Source organism: Garra rufa, chromosome 16 (genome assembly GCF_049309525.1).
Source record: "Garra rufa chromosome 16, GarRuf1.0, whole genome shotgun sequence".
NCBI lineage: Eukaryota > Metazoa > Chordata > Actinopteri > Cypriniformes > Cyprinidae > Garra > Garra rufa.
This window is the reverse complement of record NC_133376.1, coordinates 3,500,847-3,525,545: the sequence shown is the minus strand read 5'-3', so window position 1 is coordinate 3,525,545 and position 24,699 is coordinate 3,500,847. Positions and strand designations below refer to the sequence as shown.

Sequence of the window (24,699 nt, the reverse complement as noted above, 5' to 3'; positions counted from 1 at the left end):
AGTTACAGCAGCACTTTCAGAGTCACATCAAGACACTAAAGTGCCTCCTGAATCATATCAAGTCTCAGCTGTTACCTCAAAGCCAAGTTAAGTCACAGCTGTTCCCTCCGAGCCAAGTCAAGTCTCAGCTGTCCCCTCCGAGCCAAGTCAGGTCACGGCCGTTCCCTCTGATCCCACTAACCACTGCACTGCCTGTGATGGCCATCACCATCTTAAGTGTGTGGGCTGCACACTGTTCTCCAGAGGCCTCGTCTGCCCACGAGTCTGCTCCAGAAGCCTTGTCTGTCCATGAGTCCGTCCACGAGTCTGCTCCGAAGGCCTCGACCACGTGTCCGCTGCGCCAATACCTCTTTTGGAGGCGCCGTTTGCGGCGGAACCCCCTGAGGAGGCAGCTCCTGCTGCAGATCCTCAGAAGGGGGCACCAACCAAATATGAACTCACCGTCCGCTCGACCACTGTCAAGGTTCCTGCTCTCCCTGCACCACCATGGTTCCCTGCTCTGCTATGGGGATTCTTGTTCCTGTCCACTCTGTCATGGCTACCCAAGCTCCCTGATCAGCCATGACCTCCTGATGTTACGCCAGGCCAGCAGAGGGAGCCCCTGCTTCTTACTGACTGTTACCGTTCCCTCTGCTGCTTCTCTGGTTATTTCCTGTCTGGCAGCCATTTAAGCAGGGCCATGCTAAACATTCCTCTGCAAAGTTTCGTTTTGCTCTAGCGAACTCTACCAAGCATTTTCCTTGTTTTCCCAGTTCCTGTGTTTCCGTGTATCCTAGTTTCTTAGTTATTTTCTTGTTTTGTTTCTAGTCCTAGTCTAGTCTTAGTTTTCCCTTGTTTCTTTGTTTGTTTTCCCGTTGTTACTTTGGACTGCTCATTTGGATTTCGACCCTCGCCTGTTCTACTGGATTACGCTTTTGTCTTGTCCTGGATGTTCCTGTTTGCTGGTGTTTTTGACCCTGCCCGTCGACTATTATCTGTTTAATAAAGCTTGCATTTGGATCCTCATCTCTGTTGTCATTGTAACACACAGTGAGGATTTAATTCCCAAGAATTGCCAGCCTGATGAACTGAACTGAGTGTGTCAGATAAAGGAGACACACAAAATGTGCAGAGTCCCTATAGGACCAGGATTACTAAAAATGCCAAGAAGATTACTAAAAAGGCTAAAAAGATTAAGTTATTAAGTTTACTGTAAACACATTTTTTAATTACATATCATTACAAATGTTTATTTAAAAAGTGTCATTATTGTAAAGAATGTTAATGTTAATTATTGAATTTATAATAATGCTATTTTAAAAAATACTTTTTTTAGTTGGTTCTAATTTTATGTTGTGTTTAGAATGAATGCATTGTGATTGATTAATGAGACACTTTTTCCTTTTGATTACAGTGTTATTGAAGAATAAAAACTTTATCTGAAAGCAGAGTGAGATTTAACTGTAATTTTCTGCTGTTACAATCAGTTTAACTGGTAAGATCCTCAGAGGGGAAGTTGTGCAGTAATTATATAAGAATGGAAAGACAGTTTCAGTGAAGGTTGTTGTGAATGTACACAAACAGATGTTAGTTAAAGGATTAGAGAATGACACCTTTCCTCTGTCATAGTCCAGATGAACTCTCACACGCTGCAGCTTCTCTTTAACTGACAAGAGAGTCAAGGTTTGATCTGGAGATTTTGAGCTGTATTTGCTGTCTTTGTACCGCACAAACCAGACATTAGTCTCAAAGAAAACATCTCCCTTCCTTTGGTTTGATGCTGTGGTTATTCCAACAATCCAGTTTGTATTATCTTTAACCTCCACATCCCAGCAGTGTGTTCCTGAGTTAAAGCCCTCAAAACCCAGAACACATGGATACTCATCAAACCTCTCTGGATTATCAGGAACATTTTGACGTACATCACTGTTTGACACACTGGTCAGATCAGTAGAGAGTTTGAGGTAAGAATGTGCTGTGTTTAGATCTAGAGTCAATGGATCTGCAAAGAGAATAAAATCAGATTAGAGGATGAAATATGATGCTATTAGAACTTAATATATAAACACACCATGAGGAATAGTCTGTGTTTTGTAGTCATTATGAATGTGCTGTGATCTGATGATCTCATGAAATACAGATTAATTTAAACTTCATAGAACTTCAAGTGATTGTTAGATGTATTTCTTTCAAATGTTAATCTTTCTGTGTTTGTTTATATCTGAAGTATTTAATCTTTTGTTCTGATGTCAATCTGCTGGAGACTCACTGTGTTGGACAGTTTCCTGCATCTTCTTCCAGACTCTGAACGGCAGGTTACCCAAGTAATGTGGCACATGAATCAAAGCTCCAGAACTCATCTGTGGATCCGGCTGTGAGATCTGGACTCTGGAAGAACATTCAGGAGTCAGAACTGCAGTGGATTTGAGTTCAGATTCACTGAGAGAAGAAACATGAGCAGCTCAACTTACCTTTCCATCGTGACGTTAAAGTTCTGGAAAATATAGAGTTTGAAAGTCATTTTAATATCTCATTAAACACTCATAACTTATTAATTTCTCTCCATACAAATGAATAGTTTGATTATTGTTTGGGTAATTGTCAGGTTGTTTTGTTCACAAACAATGAAGCTAAATTCAGTTGTCACCTTTAGAAAGCAGACGTCATTGGCTTTCATCATCTCCTCTGTGTCTTTGATTGTGTGTGAAAGAGCTGAGATGTGTCTGTTCATCTCCTCCAGCTTCTCCTTCATCATCTGGTTCTTCTGCTCCTCTTCCTCTCTCAGTGCAGTGATTGTAGCTTCTTCTTCATCTCTGAGAAACTGATGAAGTTTCTCAAACTCCTCTTTAATCTGCCGCTCTGTGTGCTCAGCTTGAGACTGAAACCACATCACATTCACTTCAGTCAGCTATGCATTAACACTCACTCCACTAATGTCCATCAGAAACTCTGTGAATGTTTGACTCTTTACTCGATATCCTCACCTTGATGTGTTCAACTGTTTTATTCCACTTCGCTTTCATTTCTTCTGCATGTTTGAGCTTGTTTTGTAAGGATGTCAGTGCTGTATTCAGTTCCTCCTACAAGTTAAGATAAACATCTCTGGGTTACGTATGTAGCCATGGTTCCCTGAGAAGGGAACGAGACAACGCGTCCCCTAGGGTTCGCTATTGGGGAACGCCGCAGCGTGACTCGTGTCTGAAGAATGCATATAGAAAAACTACATGAAATGGCTGGCAGCAGCGTATGACATCACCGCGACGCGGGGAGTGCATGCCTCTAGCAGCGAGAACTTAGTGTCAATTCTGTTTGAAGAATTGTCAAATTTTAGACCAACCAAAAATGGGAACGAAGGACCACGTAACCCATACCGTATAGGATTTTAGAGAAGAACCCAGAAACTTGGTGGGGACTTACCACTTGTGTGGATTTTAGGAAGTGCACAGGGATTGTGTGCGCACTTACCACTATTGTGGATTTCAGAAAGTGCCCAGGGTACAGCGTGGGACACTTACTCTAGTAAAGTTTTAAAGGTTTTAGAGACAGTGTTTTTCCCTTTTGGGGGGTTACACCGCTAGAGCTCCAGGCTTGTCAGAGATGACAAGCATTTAGATAGGGGAAGAATAGACAGGACAGACAGTCCACAAACTGTTAGTCGACTTGATGAAATCATGGAGCTACTGACCATCATAATATTGTGCTTGCCGGAAGTATGGTACAGACGGGCTCCTAACCCTAATTAACAGAGAGGAAAACTCGCCTGCCAAGAGGCAGTGTTAGAATTCACCTCCCTCAGGAGGGGAGTCTACTTCTTCTGCCACAAGCAGTGGTCTTAAATGGGACCTTTCTCAAAGGGGAGCAATCGTTTTTCTCCTGATTAGTCATGAAGACAGAATCCTAACCCTTAAGGTCAGGGAGGAACGCCCGTCCTGACGAGGGGCGCTCATTAAGAGCCACCTCGTGCACAAGGCCTGAAGAATGAGAATCAACCTGAACAGGGAGGACAGGCTTCTAACCCAGATGACCGGGAGGAAAACCTGGCTTTGTCAGCGAAAGCAGCACTTTAAATAGATCCCTTTCCACAAAAAGGGGAGTACTACTTCGGTCGAACCGACCCTGCCCTCAGGTTAACAGAGGGATCGACAGAGACCAGCTGGTCTAGAAGAGGGATTCTCAAAGGAATGGCCTGTAAGGGTTTTAGCGTTAAACATGCCAAGGGCAATCCTAAGAAAAAGCTTAGGGAGCTTACCTTGAGGAGGAAAAAAGTCCTGAGTCTAACATAGCTGTAAGGGTGGTTTACCGCACGACCTGTGGCGTGGAGGGGACGAACACCGCCATGACCGTAATCCATAGGATCAGACGGGGAGCATCCGCTGTAGACTCATCATGCTTTCCCTGAAAGCAAAACACAACAGACAGGTCTGAGACAGTATGGAGTTTTCTAATTAAAGAAAAATTACTCACCCATAAGTGTCTAGGCACTTATTTAAATTTAAAACAGCACCCCTTGAGGACTGTTTTTAGTTCAGGACCATCAGTAATGGTGGTTCTGAAAACTCAGAAACCAACCGAAAACATCATAGGTCCAGACAGCTTCCCAGCTGATGGCAAATACACAGGGGAATTACCGAGTGAGGGTCAGAAAGATAGAGGAAAGGAGTAAAAAGATCTTATTTCTCACTCTGATTCATACGAGACCGTTGTCTCGTCTGAATCCCTGCTGAAAAAGGTATGTTTTGGTGCTGGGATGCTGGTTTTAGCTGGTTTATGCTGGTCCTTTGCTGGTTTATGCTGGTCCCTTGCTGGTTTATGCTGGTCCTTAGCTGGTTAATGCTGGTCCTTTGCTGGTTTATGCTGGTCATGTTGCTGGTCAAGGACCAGCATAAACCAGCAAAGGACCAGCATTAACCAGCAACATGACCAGCATAAACCAGCAAAAACCAGCAAGGGACCAGCATAAACCAGCAAAGGACCAGCATAAACCAGCTTAAACCAGTATTCCAGCACCAAAACATACCTAACCAGCATATGCTGTTTTTTTTCAGCAGGGATCACTTCCCTCAGATCCTGTCTGCCTCCCCTCGGTCCTGCAACACTAGCCTTCTGTGTCCGTCTGTGTTCCTCAGAACGAGACGGACCAGGATCCCTGGTCTGTTCAGGCTCGGACCTGGACCTTTGAGGAATGAAGGTTTTAAAAGCGGCTGAGCGCGTCCTTGCCTCTCTAAACTTCTCGACCACCATCTCGACGGAGGTACCGAAAAGCTCAAAGGGCGAACCCGGCACGTCTAGGAGAAAGCCCCTTTCTTTCTTCCCGACGTCGGCCAGGTTTATCCACAGATGTCTCTCCGTTGCCACCATACCTCCCATAGCCCTACCCATGTGGGTAGCGGCCTGCTTGGTGGCACAGAGAGTGAGATCTGTGGTACGACGCAACTCTGCCACTTCATCAGGAGAAAGTCCCTGACCTTTATCCAGCTTGGTAGGCTTGGAGCACTGCCATGGTGTGCAACGCACACAACGCCTGACCTGATGCTGTGTATGCTTTGCCATTTAAGCTAGATGTAACTTGATGGCAAAGAGGGGGCCTTGAGAGAGGATGTTTTACCTGTTGAGAGATAGTTAGCTAACGTCTCATCAACAGGGGCATCTTCTCATAGCCGTGTTCCCGCATTCCCTCAATGTTTGCATAATTAGCGAATTGAAATCTATGAATGCGGGAAGAAAACGGCCTTTTCCATACCTTCTCGATCTCTAAATGGAGGTCGGGAAGGAATGGAAGGCTCAGTGGAGCCTGGAGGCGATGATCGGACAGGTAGCGTTCATCAAGGCGGCCCCGCGGGACCTCCTTTCTGGCACGCTTCCAAGGCAAGTCGAGTCTTGCCGTGGCCCGATCCATAACCTCCAGGAGCTCCTCATACGCAGGGCAGGAAATTTGGGAAGACTCAGCCTCAGCTTCTTCGTCTTCAAAAAACATTTCCTGCTCATCATTGGTGGAACCCAGAAGAGTACTAGCTCCAGGATCTGACGACGTCAAGGAAATGGCATCATCAAGATCGAGGAGCTCATCCTCGTCTCTGGCAGATGAGCGTGAAAAAGAAAGCCCTTTTTGTAGCTCATCGGCCAGATCCAACTGAGATCCCCACGAGGTCAGCCTCCTCCGTACCTCAGCTGTTCCAGCTGTTCCCCAAACCGCGGGGAACAGCTGGACGCTCATCCTTCCTCGAAAGGAGAGACAGACGAGAACGGAGCTTTTTCATAGAAAAACACTCACAATGTACACACGATGCCCCCTCAAGGACATCGCGTGCGTGCTCTTCACCCAAACAGAAGACGCAAAGATCGTGTGTGTCGTCAGGCGTCAAATAACGCGGACAAGGATCAGCACACTCCTTAAACATCTTGCTAGTGCTCGCCATAGTAAGGAAAGAAAAATAGATCTTACTGGAATGCACGTTCAGACAAAGAGAAGCTGAAGATGGCGAAGAGGATGTGTGTTTACATCAGCGACTCTTTATACTGTGTCGCCCGGTAGTGACGCACCAGCAGAGACGCTCGCGTCGCAGTGATGTCATACGCTGCTGCCGGCCATTTCATGTAGTTTTTCTGTATGCATTCTTCAAACACGAGTCACACTGCGGCGTTCCCCAATAGCGACCTCTAGGGGACACGGTGAGAGTTCCCTCGGAAAGGAACCTATGTAGCTAAGAGGTTTAGTATGTTTGGATGTATTACAAATATTACTAGCAAAGCACTGTGCTTTGCATATGAAATCAAATAAATGTGTCTTACCTTATGAGATGAAAGCACTTCTCTGATGGGTCTGAATGTGTGATTGACGTGTTTCTCTGAGTCTCTGCACACTAAACACACAGGCTGTTTGTCCTCCAGACAGAAGAGTGTGAGTTTCTGTCTGTGTAAACTGCAGATCTCCTCAGATCCTGATGAATGCCTCTCGTTTTGCTCCTTTAAAAATAATTCACATAAGTTTTGTAATGCTAGATTACGTGGAGGATCATGTTTTGATGATCTTCTCCTGCAGACAGGACACTCCTGAGTTTTCTTGGTCTTCCAGAACTGTTGAAGACACTCTTTACAAAAACTGTGACTACAGGACAGAAGAACAGGATCCTTGAAGATTTCACAGCACACGGGACAAGAAAGATCTTCAGCAGATCTTGAATCCATTTCCTCTTCTTGTAAAAGCTGCAACGGTCTACAATTCACTTTTACTTCACTTTCTGAACCTTACTTTGAAAAGTAAATAGCCATTACAATTACAATCCAAATCTATTCTGTTCAATACACTTTTTTTTAAATCCTCATTTATAGTGTCCTCTCTGATCTCAACAACACCCTTTTTAGCTTTCAGTATATGTGAAGGAGAAATAATAAGACCAGTCACTTCCTGAATTTTTTTTTTTAAAAGGGTGGAGTTTCTGATGAGCTTTTGGACCTTCTAAACAGAGTGATTTTTTGTGTGTGCTTTATCTGTGCTTTCAAATCCTGGAAAAAAAAGAAAGAAACTAAAAAAAAAAAAAAAAAACTTTAAATCAGATTTAACAATTTTACAAAACAAAAAACAATAATTATATAACAACAAAAACACATTTTTTTTTGTTTCCTCTATTCTACTAGAAACGGTTTCAATAAGAGGCTATCAGACCACCAAGTACTTTTTTTTTTTATTAAAACAAGAACGTGGCATTCATCGATACCTAGCTATGATCTATCATGATATTATCATTGGACTTTTAGGCTCTTTTGTTAATCTAATCATAAATGAACTAAATATCCTAATAAATCAATATTATTAATAAAAAGTATGTATTTGTTTATATGACGAGGCAGTTTATTTTGATATACGAACTATAAAACAGTGGCTTGTCAGTGGCCTGTCGTAAGATCTGTAATTTAAATCAGGCAGTGTTTTAGACAGTTGACGCAGAGGTCCTCACAGGCTCAGCGCATGTGACGCATATTACGCGCGGGAGCTGCTGTGAAGTATTGTACGTAAGTTTCAATAGTGTTTTGTTTTCCCCTAGATATTAAATATCTTATTTCACATTGTTTACATTATTTAGTCTGCACGACTATGTTTTATAGTAGTAACATGAGCAATGTTAATTGTGCAGAGGAGTGCGTTCAGTGAACTTAATGTGAGCAGCTGTCAGCTAGCTGTATCATCAATGAAGTTAAACCAAACTATAAATATCTGTAAAGATCCGATTATACTAAATGTTCATTTCTAATCAAGCACAGTACCTGATCTTCAGTTTTAGTTCGTTATCAGTTGATTTGAATATCGTTTTATTACTGAACATGTAAAAGAGACTAGCTGAGCAGCAACACAGTAACGTTAGCTGTAACCAAATCTAGTGATTAGCCTACATAGTACGATTCATCATATTGTCAAAGTCTACAGAACTTACAAGACATTTTTGGATATTATGATAGCAAAACCAAGTAAATGCCTACTTCGACTACATTTTGGGACATTGTGTTCTCAAGACATAGAAGGCTAACGTTACCTAGATGGCATTTTTGGTGCATAGTATCAGTCTAATGAGCTTCTTACAGAGCTAACTTTTTCTACACATAGCCTACTAGTCTGAAATAAGGAGTTGAGGGTTGACTGCATACATCTACAGTAATGTTATGTGTTCTAGGGCTCTAGACACAACCACACTTTCTGTTAAACCAGGGTTATTGATTTGTCTCTTAATTATCAATTTATTTCACATTCATCTTTCTGTATAACATATAAATGTGTGTTTGTGCTACCTTAGTTGTTTAGAACCGTGTTAAAGGTACACCTGAACATTTACGTTTGTGTGACTTTTGTGATCTCCAGGTTGTGGAGGATGAATTTCATTTTATTTTTCATTGTCCTTTATACAGCAATCTAAGGAATTCCCTTTTTGAATTGATTCAGTTAAAAAAATCCTGATTTATTTAGGAAAAATTGAAGCTGAAATGTTGTGTTGGTTGTTTGAAAATAATGTTTTCGCTCTTGCAAAATTTGTGGAAAAGGCCTGGTGTCTGCGGCAAAGTATTTTGTATCCCACTAGACACATTTTCTCCTTTGTGTATGTGTCCATATGTTGTGCTTTGTATTCTGCCACGTGGCTATTGTATATAATCTGTCAAAGTGTCTAATAAGCCCATGAGGGCTGCGCACCAGTTAAGGTGTTTGACACTCAAATAATATCATCATCATCATATTTCTCTGATTTTCATAGTGTCATCTGCAGCACTATGGCGTTTAACTTCGGTCAGGCGGGAACTGGAGGCTTTTCCTTTGGAACTCCAAAAACTACAGCTGCAGCCACCACAGGCTTCGGGCTGCAGACCAGCACTCCTGCAGGAGGGGGCTTCTCTTTCGGCGCCAGCCAACCCCAGGCTCAAACCTTTGGAAACCAAACGTCTCAGATCGCGGGACTTCTCGCACAGCCAACACAGAATAATGGAAGCACGCAGGGTGGATTCAGCTTCGGAGCCCAGACTCAGAGCACCACCTCAAGTGGGGGCTTCTCGTTTGGGTGAGAATTTGTCTCGAGTGAATCTATGTTTTTTTTTTCCCCAATGTTTTTGGTCTTAATAAAGCAACAAGTAGGGCTGTGACGGTGGCAGATTTTTACCAATGCGGTGGTAATCAACCAACTACCGGTGCCGCTATGTTTTTATATATGTTATAAATGTATATATATATATACAGTGGGTACAGAAAGTATTCAGACCCCCTTAAATGTTTCACTCTGTTATATTGCAGCCATTTGCTAAAATCATTCAAGTTCATTTTTTTTCCCTCATTAATGTACACACAGCACCCCATATTGACAGAAAAACACAGAATTGTTGGCATTTTTGCAGATTTATTAAAAAAGAAAAACTGAAATATCACATGGTCCTAAGTATTCAGACCCTTTGCTCAGTATTTAGTAGAAGCACCCTTTTGATCGAATACAGCCATGAGTCTTTTTGGGAAAGCTGCAACAAGTTTTTCACACCTGGATTTGGGGATCCTCTGCCATTCCTCCTTGCAGATCCTCTCCAGTTCTGTCAGGTTGGATGGTAAACGTTGATGGACAGCCATTTTTAGGTCTCTCCAGAGATGCTCAATTGGGTTTAAGTCAGGGCTCTGGCTGGGCCATTCAAGAACAGTCACAGAGTTGTTGTGAAGCCACTCCTTCGTTTTTTTAGCTGTGTGCTTAGGGTCATTGTCTTGTTGGAAGGTAATCCTTCGGCCCAGTCTGAGGTCCTGAGCACTTTGGAGAAGGTTTTCGTCCAGGATATCCCTGTACTAGGCCGCATTCATCTTTCCCTCGATTGCAACCAGTCGTCCTGTCCCTGCAGCTGAAAACACCCCCACAGCATGATGCTGCCACCACCATGCTTCACTGTTGGGACTGTATTGGACAGGTGATGAGCAGTGCCTGCTTTAGAATTAAGGCCAAAAAGTTCTATCTTGGTCTCATCCGACCAGAGAATCTTGTTTCTCACCATCTTGGAGTCCTTCAGGTTTTTTTTTCATGTGTCTTGCTCTGAGGAGAGGCTTCCGTCGGGCCACTCTGCCATAAAGCCCGACTGCTGGAGGGCTGCAGTGATGGTTGACTTTCTACAACTTTCTCCCATCTCCCGACTGCATCTCTGGAGCTCAGCCACAGTGATCTTTGGGTTCTTCTTTACCTCTCTCACCAAGGCTCTTCTCCTCCGATAGCTCAGTTTGGCCAGATCTAGGAAGGGTTCTGGTCGTCCCAGACGTCTTCCATTTAAGGATTATGGAGGCCACTGTGCTCTTAGGAACCTTAAGTGCAGTAGAAAATTTTTTGTAACCTCGGCCAAGGCCTGTGCCTTGCCACAATTCTGTCTCTGAGCTCTTCAGGCAGTTCCTTTGACCTCATGATTCTCATTTGCTCTGACATGCACTGTGAGCTGTAAGGTCTTATATAGACAGGTGTGTGGCTTTCCTAATCAAGTCCAATCAGTATAATCAAACACAGCTGGACTCAAATGAAGGTGCAGAACCATCTCAAGGATGATCAGAAGAAATGGACAGCACCTGAGTTAAATATGAGTGTCACAGCAAAGGGTCTGAATACTTAGGACCATGTGATATTTCAGTTTTTCTTTTTTGATAAATCTGCAAAAATGTCAACAATTCTGTGTTTTTCTGTCAATAATGGGTGCTGTGTGTACATTAATGAGGAAAAAAATGAAATTAAATGATTTTAGCAAATGGCTGTGTAAATGTATATAACAAGCAGCCTACAAAACGCTAAAATAAATCAAAGAAATAATACATTTAAATAAGAAAGTAGCCTAAAAAAGAATGTTAAATAGGCTATTTAATGTCCTTGTCCGACATCTCATCAGAATTACTGGCCTGAGTCCGACTATTAGCAAAATGATTACATTTATTTTCATTTCTTTAATTAATAATGGCAATTTAGAAATATATTTGGAACACTTTTTTTTTTGTTAAATTCAACTTTTTGTTTTTCAAAGTAACACCCAAGCGGCCAGCGGCAGACAGATCAATTTAGCCCTCTCAAGTCGTCACGATTTAAATTAAAATATTTAAATTAAAATATTAGTTAAATCGTTTAACCTAGATAAATGTGTGCTATTAGGCGCATATCCAATCGTTTGTGCGGAAAGTGAAAGCTCACGGTATCAACAAAGCATGCTTTTAAAGAAAACAAACAGGATACGCTTTCTGATGTCTTAAAATTAACCGAAACCCAGCTAATTGGCTCACAGACACGATTACTATATAGAAAGCTTTAAATTATTACTTCACTACTATAAATGAAATAATTCAAATCAAAAACTCTTTCATTAGCTGTAGGCCTAATCCATAAAGATGCATTTAGGCATTAAAGGCGCGTCCAATGAGCAGATGATGAGTCAGGATCGCCAACTTCATCTTTTCGATGCTGACTCAGAAAATACTAGTTTATTAATAAAGAATTAATAATCATTGCGACAGTCACAGCCCTAGCAATAATAAACAGCTTTTGGACATTTGCTGTATTCCTGCCTGATTTCAAAGCGAGCCTAAAAATGATATGTCTTTCTACCTGTCCAACACTCTCTCAGAGCTCTCTCTAGTCTGTAAGTGCCTTTAATTGTAGAATTCAACAGGTGTGCAGTCAAAGATGACCTTAAAATTTAGACACATCTAAAGTTGGGAAAAAAATCCATTGCAGCAACAAGATTGGAAACAGTTTTTCATATTTAAAATGTCTGCTCATGTCTTTGCATCCAGTGCGTCTCTTCCTAAACTCAGCACACCTGCCGCGTCTCAACCTGCGACCACAAGTGTGACTCTAGGGGCTCCATCTGCTGGGACAGGCTTCAGTTTCGGAGGTCTCCCCACTCAGACAACTGCTCCCCAGCAGCCTTTGGGGGGATTCAGCTTTGGGACGCCCAAAGTTCAAGCATCCTCAGCTCCACCAGCGCAGCCCACCCCTGTGCTCTCACTAGGGGCTCAACCCACAGGTAATATACACTTGTGTTCACATAGAAATGAGAGTTTTGTGGATTTTAGTCTATATCTGTTAGCAGGGGTCTGTGATAATATCGTAATTGTTGTTTTAACAATGTGCAATTTGACATTATTGAGTATATACATACAGAATGGGTGTATATTACTTAAAGTCTAGTAATTTAGGATGCATGTGTGCGTTTAGAGTCCCTTCTTTCACTGCTTATTCAGTCTATTAAAATGTATTTAGAATGATCACATAATTTAAGATGTGGTGGTAGAAAATGTATATATTTACATTATTTAATTTCATTCAGTTAAGCAATATCACAAAAAGCGTGCCGTTTTTTTTCTCCAAAAGTCAGCATGATTACAAATGTGATATTGATTTTATACCAAGTTCACTTCCAGAACAACAAATCATAGATAATGTACTCCCCCTGTCATCCAAGATGTTCATGTCATTCTTTCTTCAGTCGTAAAGAGATTTTTTTTTTTTTTTTTTTTTTTTTTATAAAGGAAACATGTCAGGATGTTTCTCCATATAGTGGACTTCTATGGTGCCCCGAGTTTGAACTTTCAAAATGCAGTTTCAATGCAGCTTCAAAGGGCTCTAAACGATCCCAGCCGAGGAAGAAGGGTCTTATCTAGTGAAACTATGAGTTACTTTTTTAAAAAGGTTACAGTTTATATACTTTTTAACCTCAAATGCTTGTCTAGCTCTGTGTGTGCTCTGTATTCTGGTTCAAGACAGTTATGGAATGTCGAAAAACTCCCATCTCATTTTCTCCCTCAACTTCAAATTCGCCCTACATCGCTGTTTTACCTTTTTTATGTAAAAGCTGTTTGGTCTTTGGTACTTCTGCAGTGATGTAGGATGATTTTGAAATGATTTTTGAAGTTTAGGGAGAAAATGAGATGGGAGTTTTTCGACATTCCATAACTGTCTTGAACCGGGGAAAAAAACAGTTCAGGCAGAGCAAGAAAAGACGAGCATTTGAGGTTAAAAAGTATATAAATTGTAGTAAAAAGTAACAAAAAACGTTTTGCTAGGTAAGACCCTTCTTCCTCGGGTGGGATCGTTTACAACTGCATTTGAGATCATTTTAAGCTGCATTTAAATTGCATTTTGGTTTAAACTCGTTCAAACTCAGGGCACCATAGAAGTCCACTAAATAGAAAAAAAATCCTGAAATGTTTTCTCAAAAAACATAAAAAAACCTGAAAGACATGAACATCTTGGATGACAAGGGGATGAGTACATTATCTGTAAATTTTTGTTATGGAAGTGAGCTTCTCTTTTAAATGATTTAATTCAATTGCAATGGCTCACTTAACAGTGACTTTGCTGCCATCTGCTGGCGGTTTTAATGTCACATTTAAAGTATCTTTTCATTTTTTAAATTATTTAAAATATCAGAATTCGATGTTATCAATTGTAATTGCAGGTTAAAGCATTCCATGTCCCTCTGAGCTTCATTAAACAGTGTGTAAATACATCCAAATGCCACTTCAGATGCATCTTCTGGGTTTCATCTGCATTGCAAAGATTAATTTTGTTGATGCTGATTTCATTTGCTTGGTAACAGCCCAAATGTAAGAATTTGACTCAAAAGATGATGCACACTTTTAGAGAAAATGGCTTTATAAATGTAAAATTGCCCATAAAAGGTAAAAATCAGTTTAAACTTATTAGAAAATAAATATTTTTATCACTGCTGTGAACTGACCACACAGAATATGAATGAAAAACAAATTATAAATATAAATTTATCCCAGAAAATATTGAGATGGCATTTTTTTTGTCAGTATCGCACACCCCTATCTGTTAGCTTTAAAATCCCTTTTTTTCAATTCTGCTAAAAACTGAATGTCAGCACAGAGAATGAAAATTGTTTGTCATATCATTTCACAGGGTCTTGAAAATTGAAGTTTGTTATACACACTGTATCACTCCCTAATGATGGATTGGAAATACATAAATACGTTTTTTTTTTTTTGCCTGTTTATTGATTTGTTTTGCTGCTAATTAATAGGTCTGACTCTTGGAGCTTCTACTGCTGCCTCCACAGCCCCAACAACTGCAATTAACTTTGGAATCAAAACATCAGGTATGTAATAGGTAGTGTGGCTATTCTAATATGAGAAAAAATAGTTGTTTAATACATCTGTTGTTGTTGTTGTTGTTTAGCCACCCCAGCCCCCACCAGCTCTGCACTGAGTCAGTCCATGACAGCTCCAGTATCCTCTCTGTTTGCTACGCCTATAGCCTCAGCACCAGCCGCAGGATTCACATGTGAGTGTCTGTTCCATGCCAAAGTTTCCTTCATTATTACTGTGTAATAACAATAGCATTTATGAGTGTGTGTACACACACAGTGGTAAGAATAGTTCTAGATTTCTGCATTGATCACTAAAATGTGGTCTGATTTTCGTCTCTGGCATAATTATAGATATAACTGTTAAATCATGCCTCCACGCCAGAAATATCAGATCCAGTCCGGATGCCAGATCCTGTCAGAAAATATCAGTTTTGTCTGGTAACAGAACAATTAGTCAGCAAAGTTGTCTGGTACCCAAAACTGTATCAACAGTCTTCTATCAGCCAAGAAGTTGACTGAGCAAAGCCAGAGAAGAGCAGGAGCAGGAGATAAAGTGATAATTATATAACAAAAGAGCGTACTTGTGCACAAATCCAAAAAGTGTTATTATACCACAAGCCATAAATTACTGCACAACATTGTCTCGTGACAATAAAAACCTTGAAATGGAGACATTCTGTTATCTCTTACTCATGAACACAAATATCCCTTGAGACCACACTATCACAAGACTAAACACAATGATATAATGTTAAAGAAATAAAAAAACGAATCAATTAATAAACCAATGAAATTAGTATATTAATGGCTTAAATGATTATTGTAAATGATTCTTTGAGTAAGGCGAGACACTGCAATTGAGTAGGGTAAAAAAAACTAATAGTTATCACCGTACTTACTCAGTTAATTGGTTACATTGATAATTGCAAACATTTTTTTGTATTACAGGTTTTCTAAAATGTTAGGTCTAAATATGCAAATGAGGCATTATTTAATGAAATATGCACTAATTTGCATACATTTCTAGTACAATAATCTAAACACTGGATGAAGTCAGTTTCAAAATTCTTTTTTTTTTTTTTTTTACATATTAGTTAAATGTTTTCACAGAGCGATTTTGGTAACTCATTTTGTTACTCCATAATTTAGAAACAAAAGCAGAAAACAATGTGTTTTTACCTTTTTTGGGGGACTAAAATGTTGCACAAAATCAAGCAAATGATATATGAACAAATCTCTCTGTAAAAACCTTCAGAATATAGACAGGAATAAAAATGTAAAGTGTGGTGTGTGTAAGTGCTACTGAAGTGGAGATTTATGGCTCAGTGTAGGAGAAAAATCTCATTTTGAGAAAATGGCCTTTAAAAATATGGATTGCAATTGAAATGTATTGATACAAATAGATAAAGTGCTATAAAATAAACACTTAACTGTGTTTTGGGTGTTTTCTTTCCAGTAAAGAAAACATTTGGCTAAATGATGATTTACGAATGACAAAATTCAAGGGTTTACTTGCTGCACCTTGCACTGTTAAAACTACACAGTGTATGCAATAAAAATGTGAAGAGTATATATTTAGTTAGATTCTGTTTATAAATGTGAGTTAAGTAAAAATTAGACCGCATTTAGTGCATCTAGAAATTTAGATGTTTTCAATGGGTTCACAAACTTACTCTTGCCACTAGCTGTGTATGTTATTATGATTAAATAATTGCAATGCTGAGGCTCAAAACATACTATAATGAGACTTAACATTACAATGTTGTGAGTATTTGTAGTTCTTGTAATAAAGAAGTCACTTTGGATAAAAGCTTCTGCTAAAAGTTAACATAGTCTAACTTAGGCAAGCCTGATTTCCTAGTGCAGCATGTATCACATTTTCTACTTTGAATGTGAGCATTGTTCTAACAGTTGGCTCACATCAAGCAAAAAAAAAAAAAAAAAAAAAAAAAAAAAAATCAAAGGAGCAGCACACCTGGTCTTGCTACCTCTTTTTGGAGAGCCTTTTGTGAAACTTCCTGTCACACCATGTCTAATGCAACTAAACGCCACAATAATACAAAATATTCCTAATCAATTTTTGCACCAAAAAAAAACAAACAAAAAAAAGTCAATTTTATATCCACTGATTACAAAGAAAAGGAGGTTAATTGGACAAAAGTGTGGGAAATCTTATTTAAATAATCATTTAGGACCGTTCTTGAGAAATCTTCATGAATCATGTGGGCTTTTCTTTCCTCTGTCAGTGGGCTCCTCGATGGCCTCAGTGGCTCCTGTGGTGTCCTCAGCAGCCATCGCTCCCACAAGCCTGTCCCTGAAACCTCTAGGAGCCGTTCCTGCTATAAGCACAGGTGCTTACTTGTATTCTCACACACTTGCTTTGCTCATTAAAGGAGTAGTTCACTTCCAGAACAAAAATGTACAGATAATGTACTCATCCCCTTGTCATCCAAGATGTTCATGTCTTTCTTTCTTCAGTCGTAAAGAAATAGTTTTTTGAGGAAAACATTTCAGGATTTCTCTCCATATAATGGACTTTAATGGTGCACCGAGGTTGAACTTCCAAAATGCAGTTTAAATGCAGCTTGAAAGGGCTCCAAACGATCCCAGCCGAGGAAAAAAGGGTCTTATCTAGCGAAATGATCGGTTATTTATAAAAAAAAAAGACAATTTATATACGTTTTAACCTCAAATTCACGTCTTGACAGTTAGGGTATGTCAAAAAACTCCCATCTCATTTTCTCCTCCAACTTCAAAATCGCCCTACATCTGCTTTATCTTTTTTGTAAAGAGCATTTGATCTTTGCATGTTCACTTTGTAAACACTGGGTCAGTACTTCTGTGGCGATGTAGGGCGATTTTGAAGTTGGAGGAGAAAATAAGAGTTTGTCGACCTACCCTAACTGTCTTGAACTGGAATACACAGAGTACATGCAAAACTACACAAGACGAGCATTTGAGGTTAAAAAGTATTTAAATATATATATATTTTTTTTAATAAATGATCATTTCGCTAGATAAGACACTTCTTCCTCGGCTGGGATCATTTAGAGCAGTGGTTCTCAAAGTGTGGTACTAGAACCACTAGTGGTACACAGAGGAATCGCTAAATTAAATATAAATTAATGTTAAAACAATACATTTAATCTTTGAGTAAAATTTTTTTACTTGGGTACAACATATTTTAATTTAATCATTATTTAGGTTTTTATTTACCTGTTTGTAAGTCTGTGCAGTACAATGTTAAAGTGGCTGACAGCAATAAATATTCTTATTAGGAATAAGACTGCCTCGTTTTTGAACTGTGCAGAGCTGTAGCTGAATAGTTTGGCCTACTACACTACTGTATTTTAATGTTGGTCATTTTGGTGGTATTTGGAGAGCTAAATATTTATATACTGAGTTGGTACTTGGTATAAAAAGTTTGAGAACCACTGGTTTAGAGCCCTTTGAAGCTGCATTTTAGAAATTCAGACTCAAAGAAGTCCACCATATGGAGAGAAATGTTTTCCTCAACAAACATAATTTCTTTACGACCGAAGAAAGAAAGACGTGAACATCTTGGATGACTAGGGGACGAGTAAATCATTAAATTTTTGTTCTGTAAGTGAACTTCTCCTTTAATACATGCTGAACAAATAATTGAGGCCAATATATAATTTTCCTCTCAATTACTTTTGTTTGAGCATATGTTTGTGTCTTGTGTAGCTGCTGCTAGCACTGGAGTCACTGGTTTTTCTCTGGGGCTGAAGACTGCAGCATCTACTGCACCATCCACCATCACATCCACCTCAGCTGCCATCGTCACAACGAGGTATAAAGCATTTCCCATGTGAGATGTTTTGATGCTGTGTATGGTTTTTTCTAGTGTGCATAACCAAATTCTTCTTGTCTTCTGGCAGCACTGCTCCAGTGATGTCTTATGCTCAGCTGGAGGCTTTGATTAACAAGTGGAGCTCAGAACTGGAGGACCAAGAGCGACACTTTCTTCAGCAGGCCACACAAGTCAATGCCTGGGACCGTATGCTGGTGGAGAATGGAGAGAAGGTAGAGGAACGCACTCATCTTTTAGCACACTGTTTTCTCCCTGCTGCCACATACACCATCTTTTAATAAAAAAAAAGTTTACATACACTTTGCAGAATCTACAAAATGTTATTTTACCAAAATAAGAGGGATCATATGAATGTTTTTTTTTTTTTTTTGTTATTTTAGTTCTGACCTGAATAAGACTTTTGACATGAGATGTTTCCATATAGTCCACAAGAGAAGATAACAGTTGAATTTATAAAAATGACCCTGTTCAAAAGTTTACATACACTTGATTCTTAATACTGTGTTGTTACCTGAATGATCCACAGCTGTGTTTGTTTGTCCTGAACAGTTAAACTGTCTGCTGTTCTTCAGAAAAATCCTTCAGGTCCCACAAATTCTTTGGGTTTTCACAGGGTTTCCGCGGGTTCTTAAAAAGTCTTAAAAAGTCTAAAATTTAAAAATCAAAATTTTAGGCCTTAAAAAGTCTTAAATTCGCTGTTCTAGGTCTTAAATAATTTTACACAGGTCTTATTTTTCCGATGTCCATGTAACGCTACCTCTAATGCTCATCTAAATTCTCTTTCTGTTGTTTCCGTGGTGTTGTAGTTCTTTATTTCACTATTCCAAATATAATTTGCTGAATTTAAACTACAAATGAGACCAGCATGCAATAGCCAATCAGCTTTCTGTTATTGGCGCGAGTCTCTCTCGGATTGTACCGCAGAAGTCAAATGGATTTAACTTTTTAGCTATGAGGAAGTGCAAGTTTAGCGAAACTGGGCTTGGAAAAACTGAATATAGGGCTTGGCTAAGGCCAGTTGCTAACAACTGTAGATTTTTTTCTCCCTCTGTGGAAGTTTCTGCGTCTTCAGACAGAATCGCAGTATTTATATAACATTTATAATATATATATTTATAAATCAATAAATGTATTTAAAACATTAATCTCACTTTTAATTTTGCAGTGTAAATTATGTAATCTCACTGCTAACAGACATTTAGAATTTATTGATAAATTCATAAAATAAATTTCAAAGGTACGCATACATTTCAAAAGTAAAAAAAAAAAAATCGCTTCAGAATTTTATTTTTTTAAATCAGATATTTCTAGTGGTACTTTTATGGGGATATTTTGTGTGGAATAGTATCTGCTGATATGGAAAGTTCACTGTATATCGTAGTAATAAATTTAATTTATGACAGCCATGAAATTTTGTTTACTTTTTACATTAAACACATTAAATATCACATATGCATGTAATATAATATCTATTTCCATTACAGGTTTAGGTCTTAAATTTCATATAAGGTGGTATTAAAAAGGTCTTAAAAAGTCTTAAATTTCACTTGTTCATATCTGCAGAAACCCTGTTTTTCAGCATTTTAGTGTATTTGAACCCTTTCCAACAATGACTGTATGATTTTGAGATCCATCTTTTCACACTGAGGACAACTGAGAGACTCATATGCAACTATTACAGAAGGTTCAAACACTCACTGATGCTCCAGATGGAAACACAATGCATTAAGTTTTTAAATTTAAATTGAAGATTAGGGTTTTAATTTAAATTTAACTTATTTTGTGTTCTGGGAAAAATTTAAGTATCTTCTGAAGCTTCTGAAGGGCACTAGTAAATTAAAAAAAATATTTAGGCAAAATAAGAAAAATGTACACATCTCCATTCTGTTCAAAAGTTTTCACTCCCCAGCTCTTAATGGATCATTTTCCTTCTGGAGCATCAGTGAGTGTTTGAACCTTCTGTAATAGTTGCATATGAGTCCCTCAGTTGTCCTCAGTGTGAAAAGATGACAAAAACACAGCTGTGGATCATTGAGGTTACAACACAATATTAAGAATCAAGTGTATGTAAACTTTTGAACTAAGTCATTCTTATAAATTCATCTATTATTTTCTCTTGTGGACAATATGTAAATATCTTTAATGTGAAATATCTTATTTAGGTCAGTAGTAAATAAAAAATAACATGCGTTTTGTATGATCCCTCTTACTTTGGTAAAATAATTAACATTTTGTAGATTCTGCAAGGTCTATGGAAACTTTTGACCTCAACTCTACATATACTCCCATTATGAATTATGACAATTTTTCAAATGGAGCAGTAATCAAGGCTTTGTCATGACAATCTTCTTGCAATGCACCTGTTTCGGAAAAGAGCAAGTACACAGCTTTTTAAGATGAAGGAGTGCTTTTTGGATTTCAGATGTGATCCTAAAGTTTTCACCCACAGAATCAGACACTGTTGTTTTTATGTAACAAATTTCCCATTATGAATTTATAGTTATACAGCTTGGTTGGATTCATTGGGTTGGATTGTTTTCTCAACCACCTAAGAACACCCATAGTTAACTTACCCATCTTTTTTCTTTTAGATAACTGCTTTACACAAAGATATGGAAAAGGTGAAACTGGACCAAAGAAGGTAATCAATGTTTTATTTTATTTAAATACTCCAATCAGGGCTTTTTTCATAAATCAATACAATTTCTACCCAGTGGTTTACTAAATCTTCCCAACCTGGCAATCAAAGTTTAACAATCTGTTTTGAGATATTCTGCTTAAATGAAAGCATAATTCAGCCACTCTATTTTCATTCTTGGGCTGTTTGCACAGTTCACCATTCTCTTGGTTTATGCTTTTGCAGGCACAATCAAATAACTTCAACATGAACTGACCAATCTAAGATCTCAACAGGCCTGCTTGTATACAGTCTTTTGCTATGTTAGATTTAAACGTTGTGTTACTTTCTTTTGGTGCTTGTACCACAGGTTGGATCAAGAACTGGACTTCATCCTGTCCCAGCAGAAAGAGCTGGAGGATCTGCTTGGTCCATTAGAGGAGTCTGTGAAAGAGCAGAGCGGAACCATTTACATGCAAAACGCAGATGAAGAACGAGAAAGAACGTAAGAATCCAATCAGACATCTAAAAAGCTCATATTTGACCCTGGTCCACAAAACCAGTCATAAGAGTCAATTTTATGAAATTGGGACTTATACGTCACCTGAAAGCTGAATAAAAAAACTTTTAAATGATGTATGGTTTGTTAGGACATTATTTGGCTGAGACAACTATTTGAAAATCTGCAACCTGAGGGTGTAAAAAATCTAAATATTGAAACAATCGCCTTTTAAAGTTGTTCAAATGAAGTTCTTAGCAATGCATAGTACTAATCAAAAATTAAGTTTTGATATTTACTGTAGGACATTCACAAAATATCTTCATGGATGATCTTTACTTAATACCTAATGATGTTTAGCATAAAAGAAAAATTAATAATTTTGACCCATGCGATGTATTGTGGTCCAGGGTCACATATTTCTCATATACTGTGGCATCATCGAGTATTTGAACGATCTCTTTGATCCAGGTACAAGTTGGCAGAAAATGTGGATGCCCAACTCAAGAGAATGTCCCAAGATCTGAAAGAGATTATTGAACACCTCAACACATCCAGCGGTCCTGCTGACACCACTGACCCGGTATGCACAATATGGTCAATGCTCCAGATTTGAGACAGAAATGCTCTTTATGAATTGTTGTGTGATCTAGACTAAGATGATGTGGTGCTTTTTCAGCTTCAGCAGATCTGCAAAATCCTCAATGCACATATGGACTCTCTGCAGTGGGTGGAACAAAACTCTGGTTAGTATCTTTTTGGCTTTAAAGCCTTTTGACACACTAAGTAATAAACTTTCAGTCCATTTAAATGCTTTATGAAATGTTAGTCTGTACACTACCAGTCAAAGGTTTTTGAACAGTTATTAGTTGAAACAGTTGAAAGTCTCTTCTGCTCACCAAGCTTGCATTTATTTGATCCAAAGTACAGCAAAAACAGTAAAATTCTGTTTTCTATTTGAATATATTTTAAGATGTAATTTATTCCTGCGATTTCAAAGCTGAATTTTTAGCATCCTTACTCCAGTCACATGAATTGCTGCTCGAAAAAAACAAAAACATTTACTATGCTGAAAACAGCTGAGTAGAATTTATTTTAGGTTTCTTTGAGTGGAAAGTTCAGAAAAACAACATTATAAATGTCTTTATCATCACTTCTGATCAATTTAAAGCACCCTTGCTAAATAAAAGTATTAATTCATAAATAAATTGAAATAGCTTTTTATTTCAGATAAATTCTGATTTTTGGATCTCTCTGTTTATCAAAGATTCCAAATAATCTTTAAATGTTTCTTGAGCAGCAAATCAGCATATTATAATGATTTCTGAAGGATCATGTGAAACTGAAGACTGGAGTAAAATTGAGCTTTGATCACAGGAATAAATTACATTTTAAAATGTATTCTAATAGAAATCAGTTATTTTAAATAGTAAAAATATTTCACAATATTACTGCTTTTATTTCTGGATCAAACTAATTTAGGCTTGGTCAGCAGAAGAAAAAAATCCTACTGTTCAAATACTTGCTTATGCTTAGTGTCTACTTTTTTTTTCTGTGCAGTTTTACTCCAGAGGCGAGTGGAGGAGGTCTCAAAGTTGTGTGAAAACCGCAGCAAGGAACAAGAGAAGAGCTTTCGTTTAAACTTCCAGTGATCATGCTTAGTTTGTTTCTCATTGAGTTGTAAATGAATGTCATTGTTTTTCCTATTTGCTTCAAAATAAAATCATTTCTTTCTACCCAATTGCCTCTTGTTTAGTTGTGCTTTGTTCTCTTTCTTTATGCATATTGATTGCAATTTGCAAAATACTCACAGGTTTTTCCTCTCAGTTTAGTGATCAAGAAATTATAACAGAGAGCCAGTCTTATTTTAGATAAAGATTCAAAATGAAGAATACATCTGAAAAGAAGAGAATCTCTTCCTGGTTTACACTTACGGGATAAAACGAGCCAATCAGGTGCATGGAGCTCCACCATAGCAACATGGATCCTGGCATTGTTTAATATCGTGCAATCTTAGCCTGCGTCTAGAGAGAAAAAAAACATTCAAAAAAGAAAAAAAACATTTTAGAGGAGGCTGCAGATTTAAAAGCGGACGAAATGACCACCGACATTTGCAGGTATGTGCACTACTGAGGGAGTGGGCTGCATGCGCCGGAGAAACACAGCATCCTCCCCTCCACATGCATGTAGTCTGTATGTAGCATGAACCACGAGTGATCACTAAAGTGTTTGTGCATTTGTGATGCATGCCTAACAGAATGCAATGACGTGGATTCTCGGCATATAACATCATAACATTATAAGAAATAAAATGCATGGCGTGATTTTGCACATTAACTATCGCACACGCCGGTACAACAAGCATGGGTCTAAAATGCATCATAAAACTCATGCCCTAATTTCTCCTTCTATGCTGCACTCACTTTGCATCAAAAGCATGCATGCATGCTTTCTCCCATGCATTGTTTATGATTTTTCAGCGTGTTTAAAAATGCATTCACCGACCATGCAGAGAAGACGCGCACTGTGGTATTTAAATTGAATCGCGCCCTTCCATAAGTGCACGAGTGTATTCGCGTTGAGTGCATTCAGAGCGCGCGCGCAGATGAGTGGAGTCTCGCGTGCGCCATTTTAGCGCGTCTCCAGCCATCCGGCAAGATGGCGCTCTCGCTTTGTCTGTCCGGATCGGCATAAAACACAATTTACTTTTAGTACACACCTGAAAATTCACCGGATCGAATGAGAAAGAGCCTTTCCTCGCGGTGCCAAACCGGTGACCTCCTAAAGATCCGCGCGTCAGTTGAGCACAGAGATCTTAAGGTAGGTGTAGGGATGTAGCCGGGTAATTCGGGCATGCATTTATCACTTCGCATCTATGCTTAAGCATTGCAAATAGTTAGAGGGCGGCATGAAGATATTTTACGGGGATTGATATCCCAATGAAGTGCATTGCTTCTGTTTACGAGCATTTTCATCATTCAGCCTATTGTGCGAGTCTAAAGGTGCATTGGTCATATGCTAGAAACTAGGCCTTTCTCCACCAAATTTTTTAGTACTTCATTAAAATGGGTGACCGCTTAGAGCGGTTAGATTTAAAAGATCTGAGTGTTGTTTTTGTGTCTTTCTAGTGTTTCCCTCTAAAATCAGCTTTAGTATTGAAAGGAAATCAGTGGATAACAA

The 24,699-nt window shown here is 38.8% G+C and overlaps 3 protein-coding genes and 1 long non-coding RNA gene across 5 annotated transcripts in view; 2 read left to right on the top strand and 2 right to left on the bottom strand.

The window, feature by feature from the left end:
* Positions 1 to 1,409: 1,409 nt before the first annotated feature.
* On the bottom strand, positions 1,410 to 7,358 carry LOC141288264 (zinc-binding protein A33-like). Its single transcript, XM_073820380.1, has 6 exons — positions 6,769 to 7,358; positions 2,964 to 3,059; positions 2,627 to 2,857; positions 2,451 to 2,473; positions 2,249 to 2,367; positions 1,410 to 1,981 (listed from the first exon to the last, which is right to left on the bottom strand). Exons 1-6 carry the CDS (start codon positions 7,162 to 7,164, stop codon positions 1,437 to 1,439), a joined length of 1,410 nt encoding a protein of 469 aa, XP_073676481.1. The 5' UTR covers positions 7,165 to 7,358; the 3' UTR covers positions 1,410 to 1,436.
* Positions 7,359 to 7,935: 577 nt separating this feature from the next.
* On the top strand, positions 7,936 to 23,260 carry nup62l (nucleoporin 62 like). The gene is made up of 13 exons (XM_073819997.1): positions 7,936 to 7,985; positions 9,219 to 9,518; positions 12,248 to 12,480; positions 14,503 to 14,577; positions 14,658 to 14,762; positions 16,815 to 16,919; positions 18,277 to 18,382; positions 18,471 to 18,615; positions 20,995 to 21,044; positions 21,391 to 21,525; positions 21,991 to 22,102; positions 22,199 to 22,265; positions 23,080 to 23,260. The coding sequence occupies exons 2-13, from the start codon at positions 9,235 to 9,237 to the stop codon at positions 23,169 to 23,171; spliced, it is 1,509 nt and encodes a 502-aa protein (XP_073676098.1). The 5' UTR covers positions 7,936 to 7,985; positions 9,219 to 9,234; the 3' UTR covers positions 23,172 to 23,260.
* On the bottom strand, positions 21,045 to 23,535 carry LOC141287904 (uncharacterized). Its single transcript, XR_012339578.1, has 2 exons — positions 23,454 to 23,535; positions 21,045 to 21,464 (listed from the first exon to the last, which is right to left on the bottom strand). It is a non-coding gene; the product is annotated as an uncharacterized lncRNA (long non-coding RNA).
* The window catches only part of atrx (ATRX chromatin remodeler), an 84,188-nt gene continuing 83,001 nt past the window's right edge, over positions 23,513 to 24,699 (top strand). The window contains exon 1 of one of the 2 annotated variants that reach the window (XM_073819995.1): positions 23,513 to 23,636. In XM_073819995.1, the coding sequence (XP_073676096.1) occupies positions 23,617 to 23,636 (20 nt within the window). In that variant the 5' untranslated portion in view covers positions 23,513 to 23,616. Of the gene's footprint in view, positions 23,637 to 24,153; positions 24,340 to 24,699 lie in introns of those variants that run through there. The other variant, XM_073819996.1, reaches the window with a different exon arrangement.

What these genes read in the sequence shown, in the direction of transcription:
- LOC141288264 (XM_073820380.1), bottom strand. Translation starts at nt 7,164, where the DNA reads ATGGATTCAAGATCTGCTGAAGATCTTTCTTGTCCCGTGTGCTGTGAA. An exon ending in ATGACGTCTGCTTTCTAAAG is followed by an intron (nt 2,474 to 2,626) that starts GTGACAACTGAA and finishes TATATTTTCCAG; the next exon opens with AACTTTAACGTCACGATGGA. An exon ending in TTTAACGTCACGATGGAAAG is followed by an intron (nt 2,368 to 2,450) that starts GTAAGTTGAGCT and finishes ATGTTCTTCCAG; the next exon opens with AGTCCAGATCTCACAGCCGG.
- nup62l (XM_073819997.1), top strand. Translation starts at nt 9,235, where the DNA reads ATGGCGTTTAACTTCGGTCAGGCGGGAACTGGAGGCTTTTCCTTTGGA. An exon ending in CGTTCCTGCTATAAGCACAG is followed by an intron (nt 16,920 to 18,276) that starts GTGCTTACTTGT and finishes TGTCTTGTGTAG; the next exon opens with CTGCTGCTAGCACTGGAGTC. An exon ending in TGGTGGAGAATGGAGAGAAG is followed by an intron (nt 18,616 to 20,994) that starts GTAGAGGAACGC and finishes TTTTTCTTTTAG; the next exon opens with ATAACTGCTTTACACAAAGA.